This window comes from Gnatocerus cornutus, chromosome 8, assembly GCF_029298725.1.
Source record: "Gnatocerus cornutus isolate USDA-ARS CGAHR chromosome 8, icGnaCorn1.1, whole genome shotgun sequence".
NCBI lineage: Eukaryota > Metazoa > Arthropoda > Insecta > Coleoptera > Tenebrionidae > Gnatocerus > Gnatocerus cornutus.
The window spans coordinates 15787506-15810380 of record NC_142240.1 but is presented as its reverse complement, the minus strand read 5'-3'; the positions used below and the strand labels follow the sequence as shown (position 1 = coordinate 15810380).

The window sequence follows — 22875 nt, the reverse complement described above, 5'->3', positions numbered from 1 at the left end:
GACACGATTTAACCAGAGGATTTACATCAAAATTAACTTGGAGTTTTGGATTCGTGCCACTGCATTGCAAATATTGAGTCTTTTCACGTAAATACGCTCAAGCTAAATCCTGCTAGAATTTAGCCAGTAACAAATACATATTTAATCAAAGAAAGTTGCCAGCCTTCGAGCGCTTGACAAAAAACAACCACTCGGCAAATGGGATACTGAAATCGGGGATTCAGGGCGAAGCCCCAAAATTAAAAGCTTCCTAGACATTAAAATAGATAGACAATATGGACTAATCAATAAATTCTAGATAGTTCTAACAATATAAAAGTACAAGTAGTTAGGAACTTCAGTTTTTGAGTCGAAATCTATTTTGTATGAAATCCGCTTTAAATTCATGTGCAGACGTTTAAGAGCTACTTTTTCCCAGTTGTTCCAATAATAAAGAAGCACTTTGATGATTTGATACCCGTTCAGTGTCTATAGTTCAACTGTTTTTCGACAAAACACAAGAAGAGAATGTTTGTCAGAAATCACGGAACTGAAAATAAGCTGATCATTAAAAATGGTGGATGCGCCGGTTCTATTTGTAACATAATACACTACATCTTTGTATTTATATTTTTTAGTTTATTTTCTTGCATTGAAATAAATCTGTTTACCTTCATTCTGGACTTTCTGTGAGTGTCTCAGAGTCAGCGATCCCCAAAATGTTAAAAATAGCCGCTTTGACGCGTTAAAATTCCGTCCTGCTCATTTCGTTCACAAAATTACTCTCAATGAGTTTATTTGTGCCGTCACGCTTTGAATACAAGAGCGAACAAAACCCTCTGAAATTTAAAAAAGCCCACAGTAATATTTCACTTTGTTTCGCCGCGCTAACCTCAAGAAAACAGAGGTAAAAATGATTAGCATTCATTTCGTAACTTAGTTGCAATAAAACGCGTTGTTTACGATTTCGTATTTTGTCGCTGGACGAAATTAATTAAGATTTTGTTTCAGGTGTCATCATGAGATGTTCCCAGCGTCTGCTTGTGCTGTTAATTGTGGCATCTCTGTGTATAGCAGTGTCTGCGAATACTTGGAAAAAAAAGGAGAAGAAGCGAGACAAGCCGAAATCACAAAGAGATGCAAATCTTTGCACAATGGAAGGGAATGCCGCCGCTTTGCACTGCGTTTGTGTCGGGGGCGCGCCTCCAGTCAACACGACGAGTGCTGAGTGCTGGGTCTTTACTGGGGTCTCCAAAGATCATAGCATATGGTCTTTGTTCGCGACGCAGCCCCATATAACACAGCTCAAGTTCTTGGTGCGGCCGAATGGACTCTTCACTTTTATTCCCACCAAAGGTAGTCTTTAATAAAAACATGCATCCTTCACCCCCACATCAAATTCTATAAAACATTTCTCGACGCATACGTTCTCATAAAACACGCGTCGTTTCACGTATCATTTGTCCAATTTTGACACATCAGGCCGGCGCCTCGTTAAACTTCACTCCAAATTTAGAAATACTCCCATTTCTACTCCCAGACCGCATTTACGACCTATATAAAAATATTTCCACCGCATTTTTGCCGTAGGTCTGCGCCACCTTAACCATCTAACACAGCTCCAAATAATGTACGCCAGTATAAATGAGATCCATCCTTACGCATTCGCCAACAGCTCCTCGCTGAGGGAACTCACATTGTCGAGGAATCAGATCGTCACTTTGGATCATCATGCTTTCGCTCATCTCACCAACTTAACAGAATTGTCTTTGGAAGAAAACAGGATAGCTGAAATAAGGAGGGACGTGTTTGTCGATTTGCCGCGATTGCAGAAGCTTTACGCGGCGCATAACAATTTGAGCGTTATACAGGAGGGGGCTTTCAGGTAGATTTCAGGAGATATCTTTCAAAATTTCTTGAGAAGGCGATTTTGAGAGAAAATGCTGATGATAGGGTTAATACCAAATATGAGTGAAGTTTCAAACTTTTCCTTTTCAGACACCTCGCCCACCTCCTCGAGCTCGAACTCGACTCCAACTACATCAACGTATTGACAAGAGACACGTTCACAGGCCTCGGCGAGTTAAAAAAGCTCGATTTGAGCATGAACAAAATCAGCATGCTCGGCGGGCTGACTTTCTCCGAGTTGTGGGTTTTAGAGGTGAGTTCGAACGATGCAACGATAAACACACTTAGACGCGTCTCATTTAGTTCTAAATTTATTTCATTGGTCTCTAGATATATGATTTGATGGTGAAGGGATTTACCGAATGAATATGCTAACAAACCAAAGTTTACGAGCCCTGCACCAGAACTTTGGTCATTAAATTTGTAAATAGCGAGGTGAGCTGTAGTATTCTGCACAAATGTGACGTCTTGTGTAAAGACGGGGAAATTATAGTGTTTTCCCAAGATAGGAGAACTCGGGACTGCGTAAATTCCGGACTATATCGTTCTCAAAAAAAAAGGTATCAGCAGCACCTGTTAGTAAAAATACTCGACTTTATTACGAAATTAAAAGTTAATTTGATTTAAACTGTGTTAAAGTCATCTGAAATTATATGGCGCAAGTATCCATTTGCGTAATTTAATAAACCAGTCTGCAAGTCAAGCAATAAAATTGCTATTTCGCACGAACTCTCCTAGAAAAATATGTAACAAAATTCGTTGGCCGTCTGGGCAGTGTTGTGTTAAATGAAGTAAATTTCTGCTTTTCCCCCAACATACTTGAAATTCGAGTGCTAACTTATATGAGGAGATATGTTGTAGAAATTGATTAAACTGTATTGCAGATGCTGAATATTTCAAATAGTTCCCAGTAAACGAGCGTGCTCTAATTAAAACTATCAGAATAGACAGAGAATATTGTTAATTAAATTATCATGAAATGAAGAGAAACTGAATTTCTGCAGATTCTGTCGATTATAACATCAAACAAGCTATGATTCTTGGCGGTAAATTATATTAAAAACTAGCTCCCACCATTCTAATTTGGGTTTTGTCTCGGACAGCTTGTGTTTGCAACGATGAACACAGTAAGTGAGTTTAACACTTTCGCATAACATCAGGGCAAATGTTGGTAACTGCCAGACATTCAAAACATATGGCAAAAGTCAACGCTTCTCGCCTGTCCGACCATATCTTTAAATACATTAGCCCAAACTGAATTTCATGCACTTCTTTTGATGAAACTAGGAAGTTTACTTTATTTATTATCTGTTTTAAGCCTTTCTAGATGTTTTATATATATTTTTTAATTGTCATTGAAATGTCATAAAAGTTTGATCGGATTAGTAGAAAAATTAGACTTTGTTCGGATTAGTGAGAAACGTCGATAAAAAGATTCCTCGGCCATGTTAAAAATCATCGACGATTTGCCAAACTTAGAATCTTACTATTGATAATACCCCCAGGGAAAAATTTATCTCCCTGGTCAGAGCTCAAAGATTCCAATATTCTGAATCTGAAATTTCCCTGCGAACTTTCATTTTTAAGCATTTTCTTGCAGCAATGTAATAGTTTCGCGTCTGAAGTGAATTTACAATCTCAAGAAGATTGATGTAAAAAATCGTAAACAACTCAGCGATAAAACATGTAAAATATACAAAATTGTTTTCATCCCATTCTCTAATTGTAATTTTATCTGTTATAATATTCTACTTTCTGCAATTTCGCTTTGCCAGCGTTCCGCCTCGACAGTCATTATTTTACTACGTTACATCCCTTATTAAATTTGCAAGAAGTGCACTTAGGTAATTTTAAATCGTAGAAATGAACTACAAGTAGGATATAGTTGCCTTGGGAAATTCACTCAGCTATAGTTTTTAATGACGTCGATTTTTTATTAATTTTATGTTCTGAAAAAGTTTAGTGGTGCAATACCCTAAGATTATAAACTTCCAGGTTTCTTCTTAACACGTGATTAACTCTGAAACCCGTTCGCCCGAAATTTCGCTACAATATTTTCCTTCCTTGTAAAAACTTAATTAAGAAAGTGTACGTTGCACAAAAAGAGAGTCTGGGTATTTCCCTCATGCTCAACAAAACGAGGCAACGGTCAATATGTGCAACACCAACAGTATTAACTTTAATCTACTCAGAATATTGAGCCACCGTCGGTTAAGTTTTATTGACCGGTTAACTAATTAAAACGAACGAAATTACCGATCCCAGGTACGACCATATTTTACGATGGAGCGAGATAATTGTTGTCTCTTTTTCATTCGTGCTAATTTTAAATGACAATCACGCCAAAGCCGAGGCTTAAATTCATTGTTTTAGGCGACGTTAAACGCTTTGCCCAATTTTAATTTTAATGCCGGCACTTTCATTTCATTGACGTCTTTAATATGAGATTTTAATAGACTTCATCGGGAATTTCAACGCGATCAGCACGCTGAGAATTCTTTCTCACAAGAAACCAAAGGCGGAAATGAGGCGGTTTAATTTAAATTACCTATTATAAATTTATTTATTTTCGATCCATAAAAATCTCTTCTTTCAGTCGCATTTCAGCTGGAATTAGTTTAATTATCGCGATAAATTTCTGTTTTAACTTTGCTCGTGTATTTCTGTTATTATTCAACATTCAGAAATTTGAAATATGCATTTGTTTCAAAAATGATCCAGTCGTTTGTTAGCATAGAATGAATTGTTCCAGAAATAAATATGCACGGACACCACTCTGTTTCATTTCGCGTTTATGTGCAAAACACTTGAAAACCTTTTATAAATGCGTCATCGAGTTTAAAATAATTCATTGTTTAATAAAACGATTGTGTCACCAATCAATGTCCAAAGTTCTTGTTGTCGAATAAACAACATGCTTCCCAATTCCGAGAGCTGGGAACTTGACTTAATTCCCACCACAATGTGACGACCACAATCCCATAAACTATCCAACTTTCACAGGCGCATCATCCTTTGAATTAAAAGCGTCCTTAACCCGAAGAGTTTCACACGCAAATCGAGGATTTTTAACTGAATATGTATGCCGAGTTAAGAGGTTGAAAAAACATATCGCAGGATTAACACCCCTAAATTTATGCGAGCGATTACGGGATTATCGGAAGTCTTGTATTTTTTGTCAAAATTGCACGCACGCGAGAAATCGAAGTTAACTGTTATTTATCTGTTTTTCTGTGACAAGCAGCACGTTAAAATATTTGAAAGAGGAATATAAAAGAGGTTGTTTTTGTTTCGGATAAACGTGATTGTCGATTTGAACCAACGTGGCTGTCAGTGTTACGTACCTGTACAAAGCTTTACAATTCTAATATTTTTTATCTGAAGTGGATACACACATCTGTGGTATCTTTTGGCTTGAATTGTCGGACCTACAAAATGAATATTAAAACAAACCAGTTTCTCATTGTTTTTGCGATCTTGTTATGCTTTTAGTTGCGTGCTCAAAGAGATTGTAAAATTTGTTACGTAATAATTTAACAAGGAATCGTGTGCTTTCTCAGTGAATTTATAGAAATTTATGAAAATAGCCTTACAAAAACACTATAACAATGTATAATACAACAAAAGTTAATTAAAAGCTTAAACTGTTTATTTACCACTTTCCCGATGAAATATGGAATTTATCAGAAATTGACTTCGCTTGAGCACTTCCAAACCATTCAATTTATTGCTTTTAACGTAGTCCCGGAATATTAACATCACCATTAAATTAATTGATAATCTTTTTTTATTGTATTTTTAAAAAATGGTCTGGATCACGCACACATTAATCTAAAATTACCATCCATATTATATTTCTGTATTAAACATGAGGTATGAATGCAAAAGCTGACTTTTTCCCTCGAGCATTAAATTCTACATCGATCCATGACCATGTTTGTGTTTATTACAGGAACTCAATCTGGAAAATAATCAGATCGAACTTATATCAGATCGTGCTTTTGCTGGACTCAACCATCTCAAGAAGCTTAGTTTAAGCCACAATCGTTTGGCGGAGTTGTCGGGTGGTCTTCTGGGAGGCGTTCCCACCATTATCCATCTGGATCTAAGGTCTAACGAACTCGAGACCATCACGTACGACAGCGTGCAGCCCATCATTCATAATCTGAGGAACGAGAGCAGCTACTTCTATATTGCAGGTAAGAAGTGTGACTTTAATTTATAATGGACTTGATATCCTCAATTGGCAAAGCACACGGACAAAAAGTGCTCTTAGAATGGTATTAGCAGGTTGAGAAACTCCGCAAGCATTCTAAATGTTAACTTTCAGAGAAACTTTCGGTTTCCTATAAAATCAATGCCCGGTTCTGGTCGTATTGACGGGCGATCCCGAAGGTTTCCCACCCAATTAGCATTTCTTTTTTTCTATTTTCTAGGTGTCCCTTGCTGATCAGCCTCTTCTTTTTCCCTTTGAGTATCTCCGAATGTTTACAAATTAACTCGTAAGCTTTTTCCCCTATTCGAAGCTCCCTCGCCTCGCTCGAATATAAATGAATTAGAACAGCGTGTGAAGTGCTCGAATTTCGCATGAAAACTAGCTTCTAGTGGCGATGAGAACTGACATATTCGCTGTAAAGAGGTGCTCGTACGTATTTATGAAATGACGTGTGTGCCGGATACATGATACTCCTATAAATTTGAACTCGTGCTATCAAAACGTGGGATGACATACAACGCTAATGTATTCTAATGGCAGTCAATAACAGTCACGGTAAAATGTACCACCCACTATTAAAAAAAATGAGGTGTCGACGGTGAAAAGTGACGAGGATGAAACTAATCTTTGCAAAGGAACGTGACACCGCAAAAACAAATATCGACAAAGGTAAAGGAAGAAGAGCGTGTTTAGAGGTTTTATTTCAAGAGAGAATGCTTTGTGTATTAAGAGGAATCGATGAAGAATTTCGGGATCATTACGACGTTATTTTTACTAGTTTGGCCGAGTCGTGTGAAAAATGATGTTCGTGAAAGATTTCATAAATCTTTGGATCTCTGTTTTTAACCGGCTATCATACTACAATGCTTTGAGTTCTCTTTCACTTCATACTTTTTACGGGAGCTTTTCAGACTTGTTTGTCACTTTTCTTTCAAAAAGTGGTATTTAATAAGTTGCGCTTTTTATTAATGTCAGAATGCTACTGAAACCAAAATAAAAGAATAACGACGTTTAAAACGAATCCGGGGAAATTGTAACGCCGCGACAGTCACTCCAATTCATAGACAAACTTTGACACTGAAAGTCAGAGTATTCATTTCGCGATGGAAATACGAATCCAATAATTTTCCATCCGTCAACGTCAAACTTTAATTAAGCCGACAGCTTCCGCAAAAAACGAATTTTATGTTCCGGTGCCTGCACCACAAAATGAATTTAGAATCTCCCATTTACTGCAAGTTCTGTTTGTCAAGCTTGTTGCGTGTTAATTAAATGAGGTACAAGTGTAGTAAACATGATGCCGTTATGTTTCAAGCAAAGTAAACATTTATAATAATGTAAAATGCCGGCAAAGCAAGATATGGATAATAAATTTCCACAATGTTATTGCCTTGTCATCACATGAAGACATCTATTCTGTTTATTTTCCTAAGAAACTCTCGGAGCCGTCTCATCCAAATACGAAATCGATAAAATAGCTTCCCAATAGCGAAAAAAATATAAATAAAACCCTCGACTGATCAAGCGGAAAACGAGGGCGTTCGATACAGATCAGCTTCATTTACCTTTTAATATTTTCGAACGAAATTGTACGATAACACAAAGGGCGAAATTTATGCCGAAAGTTTCTCTTGTATGTATGATTTACATATTCGTTCATATGAGCTACAACTTGAAATTAAACACTGTTTTATTACTACATCTTTTGCGAGACGGTACAGCGATGAAAATTACTGCAACTTTTGCCTATGGAGTTTGGGAACGCTTTTTTATCGCTACAAATGCGAGTTTTGCTACTAGTTAAATTTATGCTAGGCTCTCGGTTGGAATGCAGACTTTCTCATAAATTTAATTGAATTCCAGACTGTTCGTCATTTTTAACTCCAAAATGGACATGCAAACTCCACGACAAAAAATGGAGCGTGCAGTTTTCAAACCAGCGTTTGTTCAAAACTTACATGGACAAAATCGTGTGTTTTTTCAACAATTTTACCGTTCATTGTTTGGTTGATTAGCAAAATAGGCATTCAATTTCTACTACAATCACATGTAGTTGGTGCTTTTTTCTTGGACAAGGTCCCAAGCACTTACGTGCTCGCAAAATGCAAATCCTCGTCCATTGGCGATAAATCCATACCAACGAGAAAATACCTCGGCAAAACCGAAACGCACTACCCAATTAGATATCATGAATATTAAAGCATTTCTTTATGAACCAAATTGAAATAAATCAAGTTTTTTCCGAAACGCAGCAATAGGCATGAAACAAGGCAAGATTGAATCTGCGTGAAATATTTCCATTTAACACGGAACTTCATTAGTCTGAGAATGGCTGAAAAAAAATTAGAACAAAGGCATTATTAAAAATCTCCGCGAACAATAGAGATGCCGGTAATAATCCTTCATCGATCCCGCTGGTAACAACTGCATCGATATTGTGATTCCTGGTAAAAAGACCGACAAAAAGGCGACCTTTCCCGATTTTCTTTCATAACATAAGCGGATAGTTTTTTGGTCCTGAAATGAATTTCGCGAGCGGAATAATTATCAAATTTTTGTGAAAAACAAGGATGTGGCTGGAGGCAATAACTGAAAGTGGATGTACAGCATCCTTGTAAAGTCATGTACGAAATCTTAGAGCTTCCGGCAATTACTCGTGATGTAATTTCTTGGAATATGTAAATCTACCAACAATCATTCGTGGTATTGTTGGCGTGTTATCTTGTTTCAAAGTTGTTAAGTTTAAAGTTTTAGCACGGAAAAACAGAAAAGTGCGTTATGAAAACGTTCGTCTCGCAATTCCTGCAGAATTCATCATCAACAAGCGCGCGCTTAAATGAAAGCATCGGAATTAATATGCATTGCGCAAGGTGTATAAATTTCTTCGTCGGTGACACAGGACACGTGAAACCGACGAAATATCTTAAAATTTATGATCTATTACGGTTTAATGACTGTAATTAATGCTGGCCCGGAGCTAGGAATTGATTTATAAGCCAGACACGTCTGATGTCCCCATTTTTTGTAGTGGGCGAATATTATTCCGAGTTAAACTCAACTGTTGTGAGGTAATTCCATTAGTAATGTTCCTATTTTATTCCCTTCAGTGTAGGTAAGTTAATTATGTTGATTGAATCAAATGGCATCCACATTTGTATGTTATTTGTCTAATTAGTCCGCTAAAGTTAAACAAACTATCATGGCTGACGAGGGATCAAACATTGACGCTGAGCGAGTTTAGTGCAGATTATGTAAGTGCAACGTAAAGTTTGAACACAGCTTCCAACGAAAGCTCTTTTTCGTCGCTTCACACATTTTGTAATTAAGTCGTTGAATGTTAAAAACCGCTAAATAAACACACACGACCGCGTCCTTTCAACAAAAATTGAGTCATGCCTAAGACAGTAACATCAGTTACCAACGACTTGGAGCGAATTTAATTCCTTCACTTCCCCCATTGCTCGAGATTATAACTTCTCCTCATACTATACATCACACTGTAGAAATGCACAACAGATTAAGAACACTTGTTTGTGGATTTATGGAGGTTTGGAAGATTTATTGAAGAGAGTGGGGAATCTCGCCACATCAGCGTTCCAAATTAAAATTGTAAATCTCAATCGTATAATAATTAAACGCACATCGGCGCTATTTTGAAAAATTACGCCATTTCAAACCGAGAAACGAGGGCTAATTCTGTGCGGTATTTGCTGACGGCTTGTTTGAGTTACGGATGGGCAAACAGCATGAAAAAGTTTCCTTTACGTGATGTGATGACCGGGGGCAAAATATCAAAATTATTAGCCGAGAAACACTTTCAGTTTTTAATATCTCACGTTGACAAACCGAAATTGAAAAACTCATCGCGTGTCCGAGTGCATTGCTCTTTGAATAATGCACGTGTACAATGTTATGGACGATTAAAATTAAAAAGATACGAGAGATAACGTTAAAAAACTAATTTCCCACGGGAAAGTGGAAAATTGCCCTCCACACATTTTATTTCAAACATTTATTGAATTTTTTCAGCGAGCTGACACATTGCATTTTTAAAGGAAACGTTGTTTATAATATTCACAGACATTAAAAAAATGCTACTTTACGTGTCTTCAGATTCTGAAACCCGAGAAACGCACAGCAATTATTTATATTTTATTGATTGTAATTATAATTAAAAGCACTTTAAAACGAACAAAAGCGCAAATTATTATTGATTTTCATAAACACCATAAATAAATAATTACAACAGCATCAGCATAAAACTCCCGTTTTAAAATAAATAAAATTTTAACAGGGACCCAAACATTAAATTTCAAAGGTTTTCGCTTAAAAAAATATTATTTTAAAAGGCATAAAAGTAAATTTGTACATTTAATTGAATTTAAAAAACGTTTACAATTTTTCAATCCAATACGGAGTAGTCGAGCGCATTTCCTATTTTTTTAGATTTCAGGAATTGCACCATTTTATTTTCAATTGTACTTTGTGGCAGGTTACAAGTTTTGAACTGTTTTCATTTTTATCAAAATAAAGGGAAACCCATTGAAATTGTTGGAGTGAAATTATAAAAAATTAGTGCGCCACTCATCTCCACCAAATTTCGGATCTGCTGCTCTTTTGATTCAATAAAAACAGTACTTCTATATTCATGTTTTGCTCTATTGTTATTTAAAATTTTAAATTAAAAGTTTATTTTGCCGGCGAGTGAAATTTTCTATTTCCGATTTCAGCAGCTTTTTACAAATCAGTTGGTAAGAACCTGTTGCTCTTCTTCAATTTCAACAGTTCCTCAGGATTTCATTATGTACCAATTCCTCAGTTTCCAAGCTTTTAATACTAAATTTTAGTTTAATATAGGCACCCAAAAAACACGCTTTTCTTGATCTTTTTCTAGGAGAGAAACTTAATTTAACAGTTTAAAAAAGTAAAAAATATCTGTCCAACAATGAGAAATTTTCTTTTGGTAGAAATCGTCAGAATTTCATATTAACTTTCTGAGAATTGCAGCAAAAATAAAATTTTCTCATAAAAATAAGAGCTGGGGACTTTGAAGCAGAATTTTTTCATTGTGTTTCAAGTATCTAATCAGCAGCTAACAAAAGATGATTTCACCTTTTAAAACACCTTTTTCCTCTTGGTGGGTAAATTACTCTCCCGCTTTTGCGTGTTGCCTGTGAAGTTTGAAACCGAAATAAATAACGTGGTCGTGGCCCCAAATAATGAAATAATATTTTAAGAAAAACATGTTTTCTTGAATAAAAGAAACAAGCAAAGAAAATAATGGCGGAAGCTGATACGTCTCTTGTAAAAGAATCCAATAAAATACTTTACTTTGACCAAATAAGATGATGGCCGGGAAAAAGTTACACCTCATGTCAGTAGAGAAATTCCTTTGTATTCTTTTTCTGACAACACAGAAATCTCATAAAAATATACAAACAGGGAATTTCTCCACATTTTCGAATCTAATTGAATGACCTGTCCTTTTAAAATCGAGCTTCGTAATTTAAGAACGTCCCTTGTGACGTTGAGGATCTTTAAACATCCCCCGGTCAAAGTTCCCCTTTTTTACCAATTTAAGGGCTGTAACTGTCAGGTCGTTGACATGTCTGAGAAGATTCGCGTGTCCATATCCTTGCCACATCCGTGTCATCTCGTGTAACAGTTATTGCAGGAAGAGAGTTTTTGATGTCGATATTGCACGAAGGATTTCCGCTTGTTTAGTTTCGTCTCTTCGCGAAATTAATTAAATTAAACTGCAGACACATTTCATATCCGCCGCGAATCAAGTTTATCAATGCCAACAACAAACTCGGAATAATCTACATATCAAAGAGAATTGTGATAAGTTACATTCGCTTAGATAACCGTGTATTACAACCTGAGCATTGTGGGCTTCTTCGTACATTACCACTCCAGCAAACTTTAGGATTTGTTGTGCTCCAGCGGCAGTCGCGAAGATAGCGCTCACAATTGATATTACTATTACAAATTTGCTCGCATTACACGGAGAATGTACTTTACGAACTCGACAACTCATTTAAATAATAATTATTTTAGTCAAGATTGCACTCGGAAAGTGATTATGACTCGCACCGAACTTACACCTATTAGGGAGCACACGACCTTTTTTCCTGGAAAATCGCAATCTTATGCCGGAAAACATCCAAGTGCCTAAAGTCTCAATGCTTCATCTCCCCGGGAATTTTTTCTTCTTTCATTAACGCGCTGCTTGTTGCCTTATTACTTCGAGGAAAACACGTGGAAGCTTTGTCAACATTTTTATTATTAGATGGCAACACGACAGTGACTTAAAGTCGCCAGATTTCATTAGTGTCCATTATTGTGATTGGAAAACCACACTGACCGCCAACAAGATAAAAAAAAAGTAAAAGCTCAAACGGAAATCGGTTTTGTTAACTTCAGGATGGAAAGTTTGTATTTTGAAGAGGTTTAATGGAGAATTTCTCTAACATAAATAATTTCTCAGAATCCTAGCAAAAATTAATTAAATTTCATAAAAGCAGTGCTTGTCTAATTACTTCCAAACTTTTCGAGATAAAGCATGTGGTTGACTCTCATCAACTTTCAGCAAAGCTTTGTCAACAACACGTCTGATTTCCTGTTGTTGATCCATCAGTGGAATCCGTAAAAAGGCACCCAATTACCCCGATTAAAAAATGCGAGGCAATTTGACACTGTGAGCTCCGACGACAGAGATAAAAATGAAATGTGTAAATCCAGTTGAAAAGTACATTTTTCAATTTTACAGCTTATTTGGCTTTATATTGAGTAAATTGATAATAACAACGGTTAATATATTAAATTTGGAGCTTATACCCAGTTCCAAAACTAATATTGGAGCGCCGATATTACATTTCATCCGTGAGTGAATGGAGAAATGTAAAAAATATTGAATAAAATTTTTTGCTTGTATGGATGCTCGTAAATATTCGCCTCAAGATTGGGAGCCGTTTTATTATTAACGTTGCGAGATTTCCAGCTTTTATTGGTTTACATCGGAAACACACGACGGCGTTTTTGAAATTTTCGCCTGTTTTTTTTTCCCGGGATGTACTCAGACTTGACAATTTATTACTTCACTTAAAACCTGCCAATATAACATTCCGTCGAAATTCGTCCTTGTCATTTCTTCAAAAATTAAACCGTCGCTATAAAGCTAACATTTTATGCCCGTATAAACGTGTCGCTTCGTATTAAGTTGAAATTCAACGATCAATACACAAAGTAATTATGTAGAGTGAAACTAAAGTCGAACCTGAAACCATGTAGCGCTGAAATTTCATAAATGTGTCCCATCACGATTAATATAGAATAATTAAGGGGATGAAATTTCAGCCTCCAGGAAAAAATGGTTGCTAAAATCGGAAATTTCAAGACTTAATTTATCATAGGGAAGTCAAGCGCACGTTGCAGGAAACGGAAGCCAAATAAGGTTGCTCTGTGCTCTCCGCAAATAAGACGGAAACATATGTAGTTAAATGTCCACTACTCCGTGCAACTGCGACTTGAGCAATTTGTCACGTACGTACGTTTTGTGCAATTACAATAAAATGTAGCTGGCGATGATGGAGAGGCACTGTGTAAGTGCACTTTCAGTCGAAATTACCTCTCCATAAATAGCGAACTGAAAATGGAAACGGATTAAATTATAAATTGTTTAGTTGAAACTTTTCCCCACGAGAGTTTTGTGACTTTTTCACCTGTTTGCTCGCCAGACAGAAAAACAGTTTTATTTCACTGTTGTATTTGTTTATCATTACCAAGATTTGCGCAAAAGTCCAGTGGTACAACAAATCGTCAGTGATACTTTTAATTGGAAGTTTCAAATAACCATCAAACAAAACTAAAAGGTGCGGGCCATTTCGGGCAAAAAAGAGCTCTACTTTGCCAACATTCACTGAAAATAACCAGAAAATTAGTGGTATTTTTAAATCAAAGCCATGAGTCCTATTTGGATTCAAATAATTTTTTCTCGATCCGGCAAAAATGGTGGAGGCGCCGGATTAATCTGCCCCAAATTCTAAACAGATATTTATACTAATCAAAAAATTCTATTTGTTTGTCCGAAAAATTGCCGAAAGTTCCTCGAATCAACAAATTGCCAGTAATAATTTTAATTGCAAGTGTCAAGCCATCAAACAAACTAAAATGTGACTGGCATTTCAATGAGCTGCGATCAAAACAAAGCTCGGCTCTACCGATATAAAGTTTCCATTAAATGACCGAGCTCCCAAATTTGAATTTCGATAGGAGGTATGGTTTACTTTTTTTAATTCTTTTGTTGTGATAGTCTGCCTCAAACCAATTGGAAATGACATAGTGCAAGTCCTGAGGTCTGGAAAAATGGTGGAAGCGCCCGACTAGTTCGTTTTAATATTCGTAATGGATTGTGAATTTTACAACACTGGCATTTAAATATTAATTAAATGTCTAGTGAGAATAAAACAGGAAAATTTGAAACCAAAAAAATCACTTCACATTTATTTTATCTCCATGATTTTCTATTCTTTTGTTCGTGGATATAATTGCGTCGTTGATAAAAATTCATTGCCAATTTTAATTTAAACATTCCTTCAGCGTTGCAAAAAATTTCATTAGATTTTTTAGTGGACACGTTGCTCGTTTCTATAATGAAAACGACGTCATTGTTATATTGTCATGTTAACCTCAAAGTGACATTCGATTTGAACCGTCTGTCGTTGATTTTATCAACTACCAACAAAAGCTCAACATATGAAAAATAGTGTCGAGTAAACACCTCCACTTTTTTTCATTAATAACAATCACAATTGATGATTAATAGCGCCGTCGAGTGTTGATTTAGTGAATGAGGGGGGCCTAGTTTAATTTTCGCATGACATCGATGTGAGAATAAAAATGACTTGTATAATTAACCGGTAGCTTGAAGAAAAACAAATTATGTTTTGTATTTAATTAAGAAGTTTATAAGACAGTACAAAATCATGAAAGTTGGACAAAGCATCATAAATTTTAATTAGTATTAAATTTTATCAGGGATTTTATTCACCTAACTCGGCTAAAGTTGCGATGTGAAAAAGTAATTTAAATGTTACGTGTAGCTGGTTAAGTAAAATAAGAATCTAATATAAAAGCCACAGCTGAGCGAGTAAGGAATTCATATTTGCTTTGAAAGTCTCATCGCGGGTACGTATGAAAGACACCCCCGTCTTGTATCGGGATTACCCCTTTTAAATTTAATCACGAAAGGATCCAACTTAACCAGAATAGCAGTCTGGATTTTCGTATCGGTCGCGAATTGCGAAATTAGCTTTGTGATTTTATACAGGAGAAATCTTTGATCCTGGAACCACCCCTGCGCTTCTCATTCGTATCGCGGTTGCAACTGTGCAGTGGCAAAAGAGCTGAGATAAAATAGTTTCAATTCAAATGAAGTCGGAGTTCACGTTTTTCATTTGCAATAAAATGATTACGTGTCTATCTTCTTTCCCCGGAAGATTAGCATACAAAGTGAAGGTCGCCTGTGGGCATTTCCATCGAATCGTCCTTTCCACAGACGAAGGTGTTAAAGGTAGCGATGCAAATTAGGCTGAGGGTCCTCGCGGGGGATTTGAACAAGTCGATATCGCCACCTCATCATTTTAATTATGCATGCGCCACCTCAGACAAAAAGGGTAATAAACGTAATTTGGATAATCGAAAACAGAACGAAAAATGTGTGTTACAGAGCACCACTGAGAAAATCACGACAGTAATTGTGATCGATTGGGTGTCAGAGTAATTACAGATTAATACACGCGATACATCCTGGCATTAAATAGGGTGAAATTCGCCCGCTTCGTGCACGTTGTCTTTATCTCCCTACGTAAAGACAGCCCGCGTCGATTATGTGTTTTGTCTGATCGATAAGCTTTGTAAACTTTACTTGATCGCATGAAGGGTCTCTTCCTATGCTCCGGTTCCGCCGGTTATTCAAAACTAAAACTTAACGTAATTAAGGGCTGCGTTTGGCTAACATTGTTAGTTACGCTATCAAGTTTCTAACTAACGCTATCAACAAAACCAAATCTGATTTTCTGCCAGTTCTCAAATATATAGGTACAATAATAGATACTTGATTGTCTTCGGTTACACAAATTGTGAGGATTTCATGATACAAAGAGCGGGAAACATAATATATGACATTACATTATCATGTCCTGTTTTTGAACAAAGTTCAGATTTCCAAATTCAACAATATTGCAAACAAACTTGAATGGACAAGATCGGATTCACAGCCTCAGAAATACGCACGCATTTACTACATCGCGATTGGTTTCTAAACTTGAAATTTTCTAAGTACTAAATTTCGAGTTCTCTGCTTTGAATCATTCTTTTTCTTGTACTTTCGATCTGTTTTTTCGAAAATACGGTTTCGCCTGTAAGGCGTTTGAAAGCTTCGTTTGTTCTAACTTGAGAGCCGAAGATTTTGATTTTGAGAAGCTCCAATAACGCAAATTTGTTTGTAAAAAAGCACCAATACTTTAATCTTGCTTCATAAATAAGCGAGATAGCGACCGTGTCTGAATAAGAGACCGAAAAGCAGCTACCTTCCATACTGAAAAAAATTAAATTTCAAATTCGAACTATCAAAAAACGATTTCTAAGCTAAAAACTCACAAAAAACGATTCCGAAAAGGGTATTTTTATTTTCGCTTTAATTCCAAAGGTATCGAGCAAAATCGTTTTAAACCCTCCAAAATTTTGGCCCTCTGGCAACAACCCGAAATTACAAACGACTCTAATTCAGTTAGTTGTTGACGGCCGAGAAAAATAATTGTAGTTTTGGATTCAGCGCAAAATTCTGCGTCAAACGTACCCGTACAGCTTAAATTTCCTTAACAACTAAACAAGATATCGACCAAATTATATTTTCAGAGGGTGTTTTTAGGTCATTTGCAAGACGCTGCTTCGGAGCGAACCGACGTTTAGTAACTTTGAGTTATACATCGATCGAAAGAGCAGCTCAAAAACTATCAACTGGCCAAATCTCATATCGATTCGTCAAGCAGTTTACGAGAAGCGATCAAAAAACGAAAAATTGAAAAATTTTCATCGATTGAGTCGCAAATTTTTTTTCCCCAAAAAGTTGACCATTTTTGACTTTTGAGGGCGAATTCTAAAGTAAAATGACCCGAGAACAACGATGGTAAAAACCGTTTCTCAAAATCTTTCGTAGTTTCGGAGATATTGAGCTTTGAAAATTTTCCAACTCAAAATTCAATATCCGAAATTTTGATTGCCCATAAGTCAGTTATTTGTGGATTAATCTTAATGAGTCTTCATTTTTTGAAATCTACGTGAAATTCTGCGTAAAATACGCCGAAAAACACAAGTTTGCTCCAAAAATAAGCGAGAAAAAACTGAAACATAGATTTGGATCTAGCAAAGTTAGACTTATGCAGCATTTGATGGATCTGAAGAAAACACAAAACCCAAGAAAACATTAGAAAAACCGAAAAATCTTAAAACTCTGAACGTAAGCAGAGCATCTAGTGGATGAAGAGAAGTGGAGATATTGGAATAATCCCCAATTCAGAGATTCAAATTGTGCTCTCAAAATCGATCATGAAATCCAAAGCGTGTTAAATAGTCCAAAAAAGAAAAGAAAAGACTGGCATATTTTCCACTCCTAATTAAAATATTTGAGTTTACTAAATTAGTTATTTCTGCAGCTCCGAAATCAGTTTTGCAGAACAGTAAAACGCACTATTATCCCTCGACGCGATTTAAATTTAATAAAAAAGTTTTGTTTAAGTTGTGTTGCGACAGAAAGTTGTTTATAAAGATATACACCGCATTCTAATTTAATATCAGTTTTAAACTCGATTCATCTTCCTACTTCCCACGAAATTGAAACTGATAGCCACAGATTTGTTGCGGGAATTCTTGAGGCGTGGACTTTATTCAGAATAATAGTTGGAAAGTTGTCTTTTGCACTCCATTATCGGACTCGATAAAAATATCAGACGCCTTTGTTTTCCTAAAGTTTTGAAATGTTTCCCTTTTATCAGCGGTATTATTTTAAATCGTGATCCCTCGGTAATCTATCTCTGCTGAATTCAATTGCAGTTCCAATTCGAACAAATAAACAGTGTTGATACTGCAGCTGATGGGATGCTAATTCCGCCACGCATGACATAACCACCTGAAATAATAAGTAAACATTGCCTAGATGTAGTTTTTAAAAGCGATTGAACTTAATTGAATCCCATTTTATTTATCTTTAATCGTTCCGGGAATTAATTTATTAAAATTATCGCGTGGCGTTTGATAACTCTTTTTTCTTTTTCTAGGTATTGTCTAAAATTTTGATTTATCTTGATTGTGGGGGATTAGTGCGTTCATTTCAGGCAGTTCATGAATTATTTATGCGCATTATGACTTTTGCTTTATTAGGTTTTAGCATTTCATAGCAAATCCCTGTTACTAGGGAATGCAACCGCAGGGATTGAATAGTATTGTCAGGGTGGAAAAAGGCGAGTTTGAAACTTTCGTCATCACATTTACATAAAATATTTCGTAAATTCTCTTCTTTAATTAGCTAAAGTGAACTTCAAACATGTATAATTGAATTATTTATAAAGACTGGGCATCAAAAGAGCCATTAAAACATCTTTCGTTGCAAAAAGACGAGTCGTTTGAGTTACGAATTAATCTGTGATGAATAGATCGAATGACTTTTGCTGGTTTAATATTATATCTGAATTTATTTCGTGTCATAAATTTTACTTTGAGAATATTGTAACTAAGCCGATCGTCGCGCGAAATTTACATCATCCCCTATACAATTCAAGTTGAGCCAGATAGAATTACACGAACCACTCTTCCCTTCAATATTGTAATTTTCCAAAAACCAATTGCAGTCAGAGTTCACTCCCAAGAGCCGCCTCCCACATGTACAAGAAAGAAGATATTTTAACGCCATTAATGCCAGGATCAGTTCTTTAAAAAATAGTTAAAAATTCAAGAAGCAGCGACTAATTAACTACACCCACGTTCGTCACAGAAGCAGTTTCATTTCCTCGTTAAGTTTTTACGGAGAGTGCCTTAACATATTTTATTAAAATGTCGAGTCAATTTGGGGCTTTATTGTTGCTTTATGGCTAATTTCTCATTAACTGGGCTAGAGGTTATGTAAATGTTATTTGATTGCACAGCAGTGTTTGTTTTTGTGAAGTAGACGCCCAAGTGTACAACGGTAGGCTTTTTGGATTCCATATTTTTGCAGCTTTGTTAATAAGTTAAACGCGCTGATTCTTATTTAGTCGGTAATTACATCACAAAACGCCACAAAAAGCCTATTTTGTTGTCTGGGTGGCAATCGCAAAAATTAATTAAAAAGCTCTCAAATGGTGGTCTAATCTGTCTCTACCAAAACTTTTATTAGGAACAAAGACGTGGAACTTCTGAGAGTCTAGATGAAAGCAAATGAAACTTTTTCTTTCCATCTACATTCCCTATCCGTTTTTCATGTAATTAATTGAAGTTTTCCGATCAAAGTGCGACTATAAAAAAACTATTATTAGCCTCTAATGGACTCCTTACACTCCAATTACCGTCTGAAGATATAACCGTGCCGTCCATCATCTCTAAGTACCATTTGAACAGTCGGAGTAAAAAATGGGACATTTCTCGCGTCAAATCGTCTCGTGCTTCTTTATTTATTAACTGCAGACATGCAAACATAGAAAAGTGGGACAACTTTGGAAATATGACAGCGTCTTATTTAAAAGCCCGTTCCGCTTGTTTTATTGGGGCGAAACTCGAACCGAACGCGACCCCTTTCTCGATAAATCTTTGTTCACTATATTATTTTTCCCCTCGGCTTTTTTTCTCGTTGATTTAGTTCGCTTAATAGAGACCGAAAGATATGATAATGGGATGCTGATCCTTGTCACATGTCGTGCCTGCTGGTTATTTTCGACGCTAATCTCATCGGGGATTTCACCAAGTCAAATGCTCCAATACTAGTGTTTTTATTGCTGCTGTTATATTATTAATAGTTAATGTAAACAGGGGTGGAGCGGCGCCCTGGGAATGAAGGCGCCCCATCTTCAAGAGGGTCCAGGTTTTAATTAAACGTAAGCGGTCCCCGCGGTGGAAAATAATGGGGGATATTTCGCCCCATATGGGGCAGTTTTGTAATTGAATAAAAAGTTTGAAGGGGCCCCAAAACTGGCCCAAAGCCGGAATTTACTTTCATGTACAAAATCTAAATAAATTGATGGTTGTTTATAAAATTTTTGGTAGTTTAATACGGTTCTGCAAGCAAAGTTCTGATATTCTTAAATTTAAACAATTTCGTGTAAATATTTTGTAAAAAAACAGAATCCGGAAATCTGGAGATAATTAAGTTGAAAAGTTCAGATTCGAATCCCTTGAAAACCTGAGAATCTGAAAAGGGTGAAATTTGGAGTTAAAATTTGAGTATCTCAGCAGCATCCATTAACAACTTCCCAAACAACAGAGCTAACAATTTTATAAAATTAACGCTGACAAACTGCGATTTCAAAAATTTATGATTCCTAACTCCCACATTCTGCTGCAGTCATAAAAAAAGTTTTAATTATTATTGTAAAAGGTAGTGTAAACAAAAATGGCAGAAATTCCTTTCCCAAACGAGAGCAGTAAATAAAACGCGGAGCGTTTTTTGAAAACTAGTTCAAAAGCAACTCTTGCTCGTAATTAAAAGGAAGGTTAAACATTCTCAGTGTCGATTTTGCAGGTTAATTAAATAAAAATAAAATACCTGCCGGTGTTAAACTAAAACGTGTAATTCTGGTCCGAAGCTCGTTGGAGTTTCTCTCTTTGGAAAACAAAATGCAGAGTACAACAGATTATGTGGTAATGGAGCCCGCGAGATATTAGCAAAAACATACGTTCGTTATTACACGTTTATTAATATGGGTTTCTCTTGTTGGCTAACACCTTTGTTGAGGGTTGTTTTAAAACCGATGATAGCTAACCACGTGAGCCCATAAACCTCGATTTTACTGCTAGTTTTCCATTTACGTTTTATAAAAGCCGTGTTTATGTAAGACAAAATCATTTTCAATCGGAAAAGGTTACAAGGTAAATATTTGTGGCACACGTCTGTTTTTAATCGATTTCGTCTTATCACTTCATAAACGTTAATTAGATCTGAGTTAATCGACACCGCAAAGACTGGAGTTTCCTTTCATCCAATTTTCGTAGCTAATTACGCGTTTTCATCAACAGAATACACACCTAGAGACGAAATGTCAACGAAAGGAATTGTTGATGATCAGATTTCAATCTCAGACGTGCCTTTCAATATTTCCGTTTTGAATATTTAAACGAAGCTCCCTAAAGAGATTTGATTATATCACTGAAATATTAATACTTTCTTCATAGAATATTTTCTTTGATGTGATTATTTTAAGTTCTATTCAGAACGAGCGATGAATGGAATTTTCAAGATTCAAATGAGTTTAATATTTACAAATGTGTCATAAAGAAATTCGATTCGATGAAAGATAAGGACGGATTTTTCAGGGCGCTTTGTAATTTACTTAAAAATGAGAAAAATAAATATCGAAAGTTACAACGAAGTTTGTTTTCATGATTATTAGATTATGAATTTACCTATCGTCGGCTTCGTATCCCACTGCAAATGCTCTAATTAAAATTCAAGGCTTTTATCAGTCAATCAAATTAATCGAAAAATGTTCATTTACAATAATTAAAGCTTCAACTAAAACACAATAATCTCTCCCTCGTTAATTCCCCGTTCGCCGCATGTTAGTTTGCAAATTAAATCAAAACCTTATTTACAAACAATGATGAGAGCGCAATTTTGGAATTTATAATTTAGTTATCGAAAGTCCAGCGATCTAAAGTCTGCCACAAACAGTAAATCTGAACATCCCTGCGAGCTCTCGACTGACTTTTTACAACCCCTAAGAATAAGTACCGCAATTCGGCTTACTCGAGTGAGATTAATGACAAAAGCACACAGAAATTTTCTCTCCGATATTGCAATCACGATTAATGACTCATATCGTGATGGTTATTGATGTGACGGTGATCATGATGTGTTTGATATTGAATATGAACAAATACACGTCAGTCTGCATCCATTTAATTACTCTCCTCTCAAAACAGAAATAGTTTTAGCTTGAAGTAATTTAGTAATTTTAAAGTTCGTTTGACTAAATGCCACTCTCATCAGAAATTTTCAGCCGCATTGGTAGTTACAATCCGAAATTACTATTGATTGGGTTTTATCTAGTACAATAAATTCAAATTTATTCTGGATGATCAATCGCTGATGGCGATTTGAATTTAAATTCGCTTCTGTAAAAATTAATTAGTGTTGTTTTGCATACGTTGTTTAAATGTGCTAGTTTTAATTAATTTAAGCGTCATTAACTGTTTTCATCTGATTCGGCTCCGGGAACGAAATTAAACGCGCTCGCCTGCCGAAGATGGAAAAAGTTTCGATGGAAATTCGATTGGAATGCACGAGGAAACGCCGCGATTTCTTGTCTAAGCCTTTCCTTTGTGTCGGCATTACCATTGCCAGATTCGGCATTAAATTATGAAACAGCATTTCTGTTGCCCCTTAAATTCAAAACATAAATTTGAAAATTTTGATAAGCCTAAACTGCAGGAAAAGAGAATTAATACCGACTAAAACTAAGTATCTAAACATTTCAAAATTCGTAGAATAGAGAGAGAATCTGAACTTTAGAAACTTCAGAATC

General features: G+C 35.9%; 1 protein-coding gene across 5 annotated transcripts in view; it reads left to right on the top strand.

Moving 5' to 3' along the window:
* Positions 1–22875, top strand: part of Con (leucine rich repeat protein connectin) — a 102134-nt gene that overhangs the window by 61991 nt on the left and 17268 nt on the right. For all 5 annotated transcript variants that reach the window (XM_088043669.1, XM_088043668.1, XM_088043667.1 and 2 more), the window contains 4 exons: positions 991–1335; positions 1570–1864; positions 1978–2140; positions 5840–6086. In XM_088043669.1, coding sequence (XP_087899795.1) covers positions 999–1335; positions 1570–1864; positions 1978–2140; positions 5840–6086 — 1042 coding nt within the window. In that variant the 5' untranslated portion in view covers positions 991–998. The remainder of the gene's footprint in view (positions 1–990; positions 1336–1569; positions 1865–1977; positions 2141–5839; positions 6087–22875) is intronic.